Source organism: Phycodurus eques, chromosome 19, assembly GCF_024500275.1.
Source record: "Phycodurus eques isolate BA_2022a chromosome 19, UOR_Pequ_1.1, whole genome shotgun sequence".
NCBI classification, from domain to species: Eukaryota; Metazoa; Chordata; class Actinopteri; order Syngnathiformes; family Syngnathidae; genus Phycodurus; species Phycodurus eques.
Genome location: NC_084543.1, coordinates 5,844,046 through 5,856,751, shown reverse-complemented (window position 1 = coordinate 5,856,751; position 12,706 = coordinate 5,844,046). Strand labels below are relative to the sequence as shown.

The 12,706-nt window shown below is 41.6% G+C and overlaps 1 protein-coding gene across 1 annotated transcript in view; it reads left to right on the top strand.

Moving 5' to 3' along the window:
- The first annotated feature begins 2,696 nt into the window (after nt 1-2,696).
- The window catches only part of fbxl15 (F-box and leucine-rich repeat protein 15), a 30,909-nt gene continuing 20,899 nt past the window's right edge, over nt 2,697-12,706 (top strand). The window contains exons 1-5 of the mRNA XM_061706312.1: nt 2,697-2,793; nt 3,117-3,270; nt 4,263-4,316; nt 4,452-4,954; nt 5,079-5,253. Coding sequence (XP_061562296.1) covers nt 2,768-2,793; nt 3,117-3,270; nt 4,263-4,316; nt 4,452-4,954; nt 5,079-5,253 — 912 coding nt within the window. The 5' untranslated portion in view covers nt 2,697-2,767. The remainder of the gene's footprint in view (nt 2,794-3,116; nt 3,271-4,262; nt 4,317-4,451; nt 4,955-5,078; nt 5,254-12,706) is intronic.

Genomic DNA, 12,706 nt, shown 5'->3' with positions numbered 1-12,706 from the left:
AATGTGCCTCTGTGCTCTTCAGCTGGGGAAAAGTAGTAGTAGTAGCAGTACCTCTCCCCACTGCTCTTTTCGCTTTACTTAATCTTCCTCTTTGCTTCTGCTCCAGTTTGTCTTTTGCCCTGGCTTCCAACAAATGCCTCCAGACCGACGGTTCTCTGTTATATAGGTGTGGGGCTGCTCACACTTGGAGGCCAAATGGCCACATTTTCACACCAACCTCTTTGACACCCTGCATTCTTTCTCTCTCTCTCTGTCTATCCATCTAGCCATTTGAATTAATTGACATTTGAACCATAGAATCAATCCAGCCTCTCATCCTTTGAGATCAATAAATATTGTTTATATGTTAATTTGCAGTATTCCAAAGTTTCTTAATAGTGATGATCTTGAAAAATAACATTCAAAATGGGGACACATATACAGTATTGTGTGGTCACGTTATGTATGACAATTCCTATTCAGAAAAAGCATATATTTTATTTTAAAAAAATAATAATAAAAGTGAGTGTGTAACAAGTCTGTTTAATAGTCTCACTTTTGTTGTAATCATAGTCGAGAAAAATAATATCGAATAAATTTGCTAAATTATAAATCACAAACAAAATCAAGTCCACAATTATTACTATTTGCTCCATTTTTATTTGCAGTATTTTATTTATTTCTTCAATCTCTCACAGTTTTTTTGCGTGTTTTTTTTCCCCCCTCCATTTTACAAATGTCTGTTCTAATGTATCCTCATCGTCACGATTACAGTCCTGTAATGGGTTCAAAACACAGTCCAAACTGCATTGGGGAACTTCAGTAATGGAGCGCACTCGTAACGTGTCGTGGTCCAGTAGTGAATAGACAGGACCGATGATGAAGGAGAAGAAAACGTAGTTTACAAGCAGGTCCCCTGCAGCTCACTGATGGCCCGATGACACGTTTCTTCCTCTCAGCTGTGCGTCTGTTTAGCCGTCAGCGGGGAGTCTTTGGACGTTCGGACGAGAGGAAGCCAGTTGGGCAGGTGGCTGCAATTTGGCCACACAAACACAAACACTCGCGTCGAGAGGTTGATTGTTGACCTTTGAAGGTTTTAAAGGGGACAGAAAGTTTCGCCTCACATTCTAATCCTACTGTTGCGCAATATCTGGAGATCCATCTAAAACTTTGATTTTACTAAGATTATAATGCTGCGTTTGTGTTTGTAGTAGTGTGCGGTGGTGTATCATTGTATCATACTAAGAGGGATTTTTAGTTATATGTGATATTGAATACAATGTATAGTGCAGTTGTGAAAATAATTTGGGTATACTCTAAACAGTGGATATAAAAAGTCTACACACCCCTGTGTACACCTAATGCTAGGTTTTTTTGATATAGAAAAATATTGACCAAGATAAGTAATTTTAAAACTTTTTCCACTATAAATGTGACCTACTACCTGTACAAATCATTTTTGGGGGAAAAAAAATATATAAAAATCTTTTCCAGAGGAGAAGTACAATTAAACAATTGAGACAATGTGGTTGCACAAGTTTTGCACACCCTCTTATGAGTTGTGTTCAGAATTAACCAGTCACATTCAAACTCATCTTAACAGGAGTCAGTATACACCTGCCACCATTAAAAGTGCTTCTGATTAACCCCAAATAATTTTCAATTGTTTTAGTAGGCTTTTCTTGACTTTTGTTTGCTTTCTTGTAGAGGCCTGAAAGTTTTGCACTGCCGTTGATTTCACAGGATGTTGTTATAGATCACATTGATGGTGGAAAAGGTTTAAAAAGATTTAGCTTGGTCTCATTGGTATTACAAAAACCTGGTATTTAAACATGGGTGTGTACACTTTTTATACTCACTGTACCCAGTTCCCCCACACTGGATCTTCACACTAGATAAAAAAAAAAAAAAAATCACTGATGATTACTGGGACCATTTCCTGTAAAACACAATATCACCATAAATAAATGTTCCATAAAGCGAGGTAAATCCAACAAGCTCTTGTTGCTCTGTGCGCCAGCGACAACTGGAGTCAGGTAACAGCCAGGAGAGTAAATGTTGTTGTAGTTGTTGTTTTCTTTCTCCATTTGTGTATGTTTAAAAAGGGCTGAGTGGAAGTGGAGGTGTGAGTGTTTTCTATTAATGCTTTTACAAACTAACAGGTGGGTCCAATAACAGCTAATAATGAGGGGTGCTGCTTGCCTTGTTGTCTTAATGCTGCTTGCACAGGGAGAGAAGCGGAGGGGGTGGGTTAAAGTGCATTAAGCATTACCATTAATTATCCTGCTCCTTGACACGCACGTGCTAAGTAGTTTGAACTGTATCTTCGTTTGATGAATGAGGTCTAAAGGTCATTACACCAAAAACCGTGAATCAGTGGAATCATACTTCATTACAATAGTCGAAAGTCATTGGTTGTATTCAGAATCACAACTTATCTGTTTTGAAAAGTTCTGGGGGAAAATAAAGGGACCACAATAATACTGGACTATTTTTGATTTTCTTTAAATATATGCTATGAATGACTATTTTTTTTATTTGCTAGTAGTTTGTAGAATAAAACAAAAATAATGTTTTAATAAAACATATACCAAAAAATAGTTGATTTTGCTTTCCCCAAAGCTTTACAGGTGGGTGTGGTTGTGGGGGCCGGACAGTAGGTGGCGGTAATACAACAATAATCGCGATGCTAGTTACTCGAAGAAGATGGATGAGACGAAGAAGAAGAAGTCCTTTCATTCTGACGCGATCAACAACAACAACAAAATTAATAATAATTCAACTTAACATGGAGGAAGAGGAACAAGCACGAGCGTAAGAGATTGTTTATTTTTACTCTTTGAAACACTTGGACTCGTCAACCTGACGAACAAGTGTTCCGTAATGTGTCTCTTTTATTAGTAACTTTTTTTAATTTTAATTTTAAAAAAATGTTTATGCCCATGGTCACTCCTTACTTTAACATATTATTCAGTAAATGGCAAACGTATTCACACAGATACCTGAACAACCTACTTAAGTAGCGTGACTAAGTATTTGTACTTCGTTACTTCAGCGGTCGCGACAACATTTACTCAAGTTAAAAGTTAAGCTTTTAAAGTACTATGCTATTATACTAGCTATTATTTTCTGTGCAGGTTTTCCTTCTTGGCGTTACCATGGGACGACATATTAGTTCCACATATTTTATCCTATTTACCTTTGACACAGCTCGTCACCTTGCAAAGAGTGAGCAAGCAGTTCCGCACGCTCATCCGGCTCTTCTTCGCCAGATGCAGGAGTTTTCAGCTAGTAAGTATTTGTTAAGGATCTAAAGTGTTTTCATTTGAGCTGGGACACGTTTGACCGATATGGATTTTTATTATTTTTTGTTGTTGTTGTTTTTTTGTTTGTTTTTATTTTTAAGGCAAATTCCGATATTTGGCAGAAAAAAAAAATCCAATACTGATTAATCGTCCAATTAATTAAAAAAATATATAATGGCTAAAAAAAACTTTTTTTTTTGGTCGCTTATTGCTCACAACAAGATATGAATTACAGGCAGAACATTTGACTGTACTGTCGTACTTATTTAATTTTACATTTTACAATTTTTAGGTACAAAAACATGCGCACACACAAACAATAATTATCAACGGATGAATTTATCTTTAGATTTTGGCCATTGTATGCACTATATAGGCAACATAATGAATAAGGTTCCTGGCAAAACATTATGCATGATGAATCACATTTCTTCGACTCCATTAATTTCTTTGCCATGAAGTGATGACTTCAAAATAAGAACCAGAGACACCTTTCTCAGATGTCAAAACATATCTTTGACAGAGTTGCATTTTAAATAAGTGACGTACAGACAAGGAGTTAAACTGAAACGGGAGCCAATCTTTTTGTGTGTGCGTTTGTTTTTATGATTGTTTACGGGTTTGTGCTTTGTGGCTGTTTTTGTTGTTTGTTTATTGTTGTTCGCTTGAATGTGTGTGTGTGTGTGTGTGTGTGGGGGGGGTAATCAGGGCTTATATGAATTCCATGTGTGTGTGTGGGCCTGTTGATTGGCGGTTGTGACCAGTATGAGATGAAAGAGCAAAGGAATATTTAAGCTTCAACGTTGGCTCATGTTAGGGAGTCTGCGTGTGGTGTGACTGACTGGGTGTGAGTTGTAGCCGATAGCAACGTCTTTCTTTTAAATTGAATTAAAATTAATTAAGCAATTAACTGAAACTGTGAAATTGGGGCACTGTATTGTTCGATGAGTACCTCTGACTTGTGTTGATTTTGTACAGGTTGGACCTTGTCTTCCAAAGGAGGCTGTTCGCTCACTGTTGAAGGACAACAAGGTTCTTTGCACGCTGTCACTTGAATTGAGTTAAACATTTCTATGAAATTTAAATTATTTAACCAATTAACCGAAATTGTGAAATGGAGGCACTATTTTAAATGAATACCTCTCTGACTCTGTTCATTTTGTACAGGTTGGACCTTGTATTCCAAAGGAGGCCGTTCGCTCGCTGCTGAAGCACAGCAAAGTTCTTCGCAGGCTGTCACTTGAGAACTGCTCCTCCTGGCTGACGGACAAGGAGCTGCTGCCCGTCATCAGCCAGAACCGGCGTCTGCTGACGGTGGACTTGAGCGGATGCGTCGGCCTGACCCGCCGCTCGCTGGTCGCCGTGTCTTCGAACTGCGTACACCTGCGGCGGCTCGCCGTGGCCCGGTGCGACTTCGTGGACGGCCCGTTACTGCGCAGCCTGGCCGACCGCTGCGGGGCTCTGCGCTCGCTCGACCTCAGCGGCTGCTGCCGGCTGAAGGACGACGCCATCTGCTACCTGGCCAGGAAGTGTGCGCGGTTAACCTTACTCTCTTTGGCTTTGAATGAAAAGATCACAGATGAGTCTGTGGAGGAGGTGGCCAAGAACTGCAGGGGCCTCGAGCATCTGGACATCAGGTGCTGCCTGCGGGTCAGGGACCGGGCCATCAGGTATCACATCTTTTGGTTTGTTTTTTATGTTCAAAACACACGTCATTATTTTAGAATGGTCTGTGTATTTTGGATTTTTGTGTTGTAGTTGAGAAATCATCTAATAGCGTGCTGCCTTTCATAGGACCGTTGCCGAGTACTGCCCCATGCTGCAGTCCTTGAAGGTGAGACACTGCCCCGATGTGACCGAGTCCAGCCTGGAGCTTCTGCGCAAGCGCAACGTGTTCGTTGACGTTCATTCGCCACCGGGGAGGGATGGACTGCTCGCCGTGCATTATGGTCCTTATGTCAATCTCCAGGTATAAGCCATGTCCACACAGTCGAAGAAATTATGTACTTGTTTGTGTTGTTGGCCTTTTATCCACACACGAGCACATTTCAGCGCATGAAAAATGACCTTTTGGCCAGTTTAAAATATCTTAGTAAAATATCCTTACATGAACCATTTCTATTTCTTTCTGTTTCACCGATTATATTTCGTTTGTTTTGTTGACGACGTAAAAGTACATTGTAACTCCACACGTATTGATTGGCAAAAATGGCCTTTGATGTAAACTCGACAACCAGTGTGTTTTGATATGTACGAAGAATCTTTAGCCTGAAGTTTTTATGTATCTTATATAATACAGTATTATATTGTAGATAAAAGCATAATAAAGGGGAATCATGGTGAACTAGTGATTAGCACATCTGCCCCACAGTACAGAGGCCATTGGTTCGAATCTCTGCGGTCCGTATTTCTCCCACGTTCCAAAAACCTGCTTAAATTAATTGAAAACTCTTAATTCACGATATGTGCCCTGCCATTGACTGGCGACCAATCCAGGGTGTACACTGCCTCTTGTCCAACTTCAGCTGTGACAGGCTACAGCTAACCCGAATGAGGCCCAGAACTATAGAAAACTGATTGAAAGATGACATCATGATGGTAGAAATATATTTATCCATCCAATACTTAGCCAGGTGTGGACTTGGTTAGTTTACAGTCGCAATTAATAAGTGTCACTTAACCTTGCGTTTTATTGGACACAAAATAAGATATTAATCGTAATATAATTGAGCTTTAAAGAGTTAGTTAAAGTAAGTTATTGTGTATATGACACCGCATTATTTAGTTTGCACTTGCACTTTGTGCCAACATACTGTATAAAAGGTGGATTAACAGAATGTGTCGCTGCTACACCAAAACAATGTTAGGAGGCAATGGTTAGTGTAATGAGATCAACCCATTCAATGTTTTTTTTTTGTTGCCAGTAACCTACTGATTCCAAAATTGTTCATTATGGTTTTGATACACATAAATTTTTAATAAACAATACAGTGCAAATAATTGTCTTGAGAGTCTGGCCTTTTTTTTTTTTTTTTTTTTAAATTATCATTAGCAACTAATGTGTTTTATATTCAGTATACAGATGTAGCTTGAGGTGGCATAATGTACATGACCATAAACAAAGAGTCATGAAAACTAAGTGCAGTTTCAGTAAATTAATTTCGAATTTCTAGTCCCAAGTTTTTTTTTTTCTTCTTCTCCTCTCTTATCTGAATAAAGTCGAACATAGTATGTTTTCAGATGTTCTGACAAACTCTTAAGTCCCTAATGTGTGGCAAATTGAGTTCATTTTCATATTGTCACACTTCCTCTCAATTCCATTGGTGAATGAGACTTTCTGTACGTTTACTCGATACTGTATATGAAACCAACAAAGACTTTAAAGTGGATTTGTTTGTGTTCCCTTCAAAATTCACACCAATTTCACCATTTACAACTACAGCAATTTGCCTTCTAACTAAACTGCGCTATTCAATGTAAGCTTCTGTGCATAGTAGTACTGAGGTCCATTCCAAAAATCGTGCGGGACACTGCTCAAACATGTTAAACACTGAAACGTCCCTATTTTGACATGCTATATTCAACCTTTAAAATGTCAAAAAAAAATAAAATAAAATAAGATCAAGCATGGCGGCATGGTGGACGACTGGTTAGAGCGTCAGCCTCACAGTTCTGAGGACCCGGCCGGGTTCAATCCCCGGCCCCGCCTGTGTGGAGTTTGCATGTTCTCCCCGTGCCTGCGTGGGTTTTCTCCGGGCACTCCGGTTTCCTCCCACATCCAAAAAACATGCATGAATTGGAGACTCTAAATTGCCCGTAGGTGTGAATGTGAGTGTGAATGGTTGTTTGTTTGTATGTGCCCTGCGATAGGCTGGCAACCAGTTCAGGGTGTACCCCGCCTCCTGCCCGTTGACAGCTGGGATAGGCTCCAACACCTCCGCGACCCTAGTGAGGAGAAGCGGCTCAGTAAATGGATGGATGGATGGAAGATCAAGCATCGACTGCCTTTGTTTTTGTACATCCTACTAAATACCTCTTTGAGAATGGGCTGTTGAGCTGTTGTCCTCTTGCCACCAGAGGTCAGCATTGAGCTATAATCACAGTTCACATCTTGTGAGGCGTTCATCATTCACTCAATCCTCCTCATGACAAATGTTGGCGTTCAAACGTAGTTCCTCCTCACTTTTACAATCTAGTATATGGCTGTCACAAAATTCAAAGGCAATATGACATCTTGTCATTTTGTACTCTACCTCCGAGAAGCATTGAGCCACAAATGCACAAAAGACAACACAGCGGCTTTCCACCTGAGCATTAATGACATGAACAAAGTTCGCATTAAAGCGTTGATAGGGTGAGAGCGAGTCGTCCGTGTGTAAATCCACGTGACGGAGTCGCTGATAAGGCTAAATGAAACACATCTCCACGGGCAAAGGGGGTCCAGGAGACGCCAGTCTGAATTAGTTCCCGGCCCAATTTGCAGCGACTTCATTAACCAAGCAGCTTTAGCGCATGGCTGGGAGGTTGTGCCCCCCAGATCACGCTTTCCAAAGAAAGGGAGCTTCCTAAAGAGGAATGGTCATGCTACTTGTGGATCAGATGAGATTCCAGGGGGAAGTGCGCTATCCCGCTCTACTCATGGAACTAGCTTGGCCTGTCTTCAACAGCCCGCTAATATCCACAGGGGATCAACTGCCATCCGCAGGTTTGAGCTCCTGAAAGCCGTTCACCAACATTGCACGGCAGATAAGATTGAGTGGATCATCTGGACTTCGGATATGGAAGCCTCAAGTCTCAGATTGATGTGGCTGTTTGCAGTACCAGTACATCGTCTTTGTGGATTCTCTGCCATCTGCAGGTCGTGGTCAACATCAATAAAAGGCAGTTGGACTTCTTCTCGGAGCTGTTTCACCTTTAACCTAAATGGCGAAGATGATCTATTTGGAGTGCCATCTGTCAGTATGTGAACAATGTTATTCGTTCAATGAGCTTTGGTATTCCATGGTGATGCTATTCGGAGTTTAACAGCGAACCCTTCCAACTTACAGACTTGACTGAGTGTGGAACACAAGGACACGCTACCCCATCTGGCCAGATGAGGGTGTGCTTTCTTCACACTGTCGTTAAGGATGTTCTGTGAGAATATTTTAAGGTTTCGCTCACTACTCACTGGACCGTGTGACTTGATTGACAGCGTAATGTGATATGTGCAGCATACCTTTTAGGAGTGCAAGCTTTTATCACTGGAAGAATGCTCTAAGGTAGGCTTTGGACCCTTGACTTGTATAGTCTGGGAACGCCCTGTGTATATATCTGGAAACCATACCGTACAATATCTGAAAGGAACAACACTGACTCTTTAACTGTTGAGTCTGACAGTGAGGATTCCTTTTTCCATGCAGGTGGATCAGGAATGTACCTTTTGAGAGTCATCATGACCCAGACTTGAAAGACCTCCATGAAACGAAGCACACAGTGGACTGGTTTCCCGCTGAAAGGTGGTGCACCTAAAAGGACCTTGGGCTCCCTGCCAATGTGCCCAGGGTTTGTCAATTAAGAAAACACAGACCAATCTGTGGTTGCTGAAAAAGATCCTCTGGGCCGGCTCTCGAGGCCGAGAGACGGCCTTTTGTTCCTAGGCATGTTTCACATAGTTTCAAAAGCCCGATAAGCGCAGGCTTCGTGAAACCCCGCTTTATGCTTGCCCACTGTAAGGTCTCGGAGGGGACGGGGAGTATGGGGGAAGCACTGTCATCTAAAAAGTAATACCCCTCCTCGCTGCACGTTAGGTGGTCCTGGGGCCGGACCAGGGGAACTTGGCTGAATGATCCCCAATCATCCATATGCCTAGGTCCCTATCATACCCACAGTCTAAACTGTCTGCTACAAGGAACTTCTGCTATTCTTTGAAATCCGATAATAATAATAATTTAAAAAAAAAAAAAAAAGATACTCACGGATTTAAAGAGTGAATAGCAGGACCACCCACTGGTAAGTAGCAGGGAAATCTAAGTTGAGGCAATTGGAAGATTTGTGGGCAGGGGTGGTCCCAAGTGAGTGCCCTGTCAGCGACTTTTGTTTTATATAATAAATTCTGAGCGGAACACATCAGTCATTGTTCACAAGCTAACTAATTCTAATTGAATCCTTATAGAACCTCCATTGCAAACCAACTTTCGAAATCAAAATTCCCGAAGGTGAAGGAGGATCAACAATTGGAGAATTGAATACTTTTGTGTTCTCAAGCTCAAGCTGTTGAATTGCCTTTCCTCAGTCAAGAAATCAACTAACTAGGGTGATTCCAGCCAGTTCCTCCCTTCGCGGTACCAGAGGTAAGCTACCACTGCTGCAACAGAAGAGCTACAGATCATTTACCGAGTTCCAGTCACAACTTTTCATAATAGGAAACTCAAAAAGAAATTCCTAGCAAATGGCGCTATATTGCACTGCTTAGTGGAAGCTTCGTGGTGCTTTTTATGTCCAGCCTGTGTGCACACTTCCATTAGACGGCTTTAAGAGTACTCTTGAAAATGAGTTTCTTGTGGCAGCCTCCTCGGATGCGCCGCCGTCTCCACAGCAGGCCACCAGGGCTTTGTCAAGACGGCGTGCGCTACTTTAAGCCCGCCGCCTCTCAAGCCCCCCCCCATCCCCCATTATGCCGTACTCAGTCGGGCAGAAAGTAAAAGAGCCTCTTCTACAGTCATGAGGCCACACCGACATGCTACACAGTTCAGTGTTAGATATTTGTGAGTCATATAAACAGAAGCGAGAGAACTGAGGTGTCACAGGAGAACAAAATATAATTGGGGATTATATAAGTGTGGGAATCCTCCACTAAATATTGGATTTTTCTTCAATTGTGTGCTTTGGAAAGAAGTGACAAATATACTGACATTCAAATCACTATGGGTCACTTTTAAAGATTAAAGTCAACTTGCTTGCTTAGATTTTTGCATTGTTTTTGACTTTTACACATTCAGGCACATTTCTGTAACCCCCCCCCCCCATTTATAAACTGTTTAGCTTTCCTCAGATCTTCTTGTGGGCATTTGTGTGGCTACCCATTGGCACAGATGCTGGGGTGTGCACAGCGTGCAAATTCAGGCCTTGGTCAGGTTATTCAGGCATGACCTGGCCCATGTTTGGCCGTGTCTTTTGGTTGCATTCAGCAGTCTTTCCCTGACTCATCTTTGGCCAGCCAGTTTCCCCAAACATACTGTATGGTCATCTGGACCAACCTACATTTATTTTCTCCTTGTAAATGGGCTTTCTTTATAACCCAACCTCCCTTTCTCAACACTAAAAATCAGCTTAGGTGTGCTATTTGTAGATTTGTATTGTCATGTATATGCCAAAACTACAGGGGGCAGCATTTTTAACACAACACTTTCCATCTCTGTCGAATAAAACAAGCGGTCTGCATTTGAGACTGCTCAGAAGTCAGATATGCTACTCGGAGTTTACGAGTTCCACTTTCAAAGCGTTTCAGTTGAGCAAACATCATTCATAAATGGCAATTAAGCTATAGTATTTGCTTTGTTTATGAATGTCTAACTTGACCTACAGTAGTCCGACAACAAATCATTCATTGGCATCCTTGATAAATTTTTTTGAATACGTTTTATCCAATAAGACTCAATACAGAATCGTTAATGCAAAGTTCTCATATCAAATCACAAAGAAAGAACAAAAATATATATTTTTAGTGCCATTGTTCTGTGAATTCTGAATCTGTAGTGTCTGGGTACTTAGTTTTGTCAATCCAGCGCACTTTTCTGCACACATTTCTGAATCAGGGCGCGGATTTCAGACTTTCCGACAAAGGTCTTGGCAGTGAGGTCGACTGTTAACGTTAGTCGCTCGCGCTAGCTGTTAGCTGGCTGCCCGCGAGTTGCGAGGCACGATTGGAATGCAACTTTTATGCATTTTTATTCAGTGGAAACTCAGACGTTGAGTGGCATTCCAATGTCAAACTTTACTCAGGCAAAGTTACAAAAAGATATATATATTAAACTTACACCAGTTTTCTAGACCACAACTAGCAGTGGAGTTGACTGCTAATGGTAGCTGATATCCATTGACTAGTCACAAAAACAGGAGCAGTGTCAGTGAGGTTAAACAATAAGCTACCTTTGGACCAAAATGGCTCCTTTTTAACGATAATCATGCTGTGTTTTGATAAGTTTTGGAAACAAAAGCACAACCCTCCCCATCGTATATTTATTTATGGGGTGCTTAGACAAGCTCCTCCACCACTACCAATAACACCAGCGGTGCACTTAAGGGAGCGCAGTTCAACATTTACACAGCATCGCTGAAATCAGATTATGTATGGGCTCAATTGACTTAATGCATATAAAGAGACTAGATCCTATTAATGAACAAGTCGCCCTCAGGCGCCGGCCCGACCCGAGACCAAGCTAATCTGGCATGCAAATTAAATCTGGCCTCTGTGCGTGTGTGTCCGCCAGTTTAATGCTATCCGTTACAGTATTTCCACTTATTTATAGATACGATTATAAAAGAATAGCCTCTGAAACAATCAGAGGGAGGGGGTTTCGCTCTGCTGTGGTGCCTCGGAAGTGTTTTCTTCCATTGAAATGTCGCCCCACGGACAGTAGGGGAAGCGGTCATTGATTGGTACAGCCTTGCCCAAACTTCTTTAAAGACACGCAGCCCCTTCAACATCCGGAGAGAGTTGACACACACACCCTACCCCGCGCTCACAAAAATAAAAACGAACATTGTAAGTGAAGTGACACATCTCGACTGAGAGTCGAGCCAAATTTAGCCTAGGTTGTTCGTGGAAGTTACGGAGAGTTCCAAAATGATCGCTTGGTCATTAATTGTTTTTTTGGGGGGGCTGGGGGGAATAGGGTTAATGAGTTTGAAATGATATTAAACTGTTTTGGGATCATCGTTTGTGTTATAGTTACAATTTAAACAATAATAGAAGACCATATGTTTACTTGGTGTAACCAACATGAAAACCAGAGGTATGCCGCAATGGTTTGGTTGGGGGCTTGTCCTTGGGAAAAGGGTGCACTTACTCTGTTGGGGTGGAGAAGGAGGCACGTGACGTAAAAAGTTCTGTAAATGTTCCAGTCATCTGTGTGAGCCCACTAAAAGTCAGATCCAGTCCAGATTAAATGTATTTTTTTCCCCCCTCAAGATTGAGTCAATTGAATACTTTCTCTCGATCTGACACAGGGGTTCCCTGACAAATATAAATAAATAAAACCTTCCAGGCGCAGGTATGCTTGAGTATGTGCACCTCATTTCAAGCACAATTAACTTGAAATGGAGTGCTGCAGGATCAATAGTCCCCATTTGATCCAGGAGGGGGTTGCTGAGCTGGATGTCACTCTATGGAAATGGCGCACATATGGTAACGCCGCCAGTTTAACAGCAACTCTGAGAAT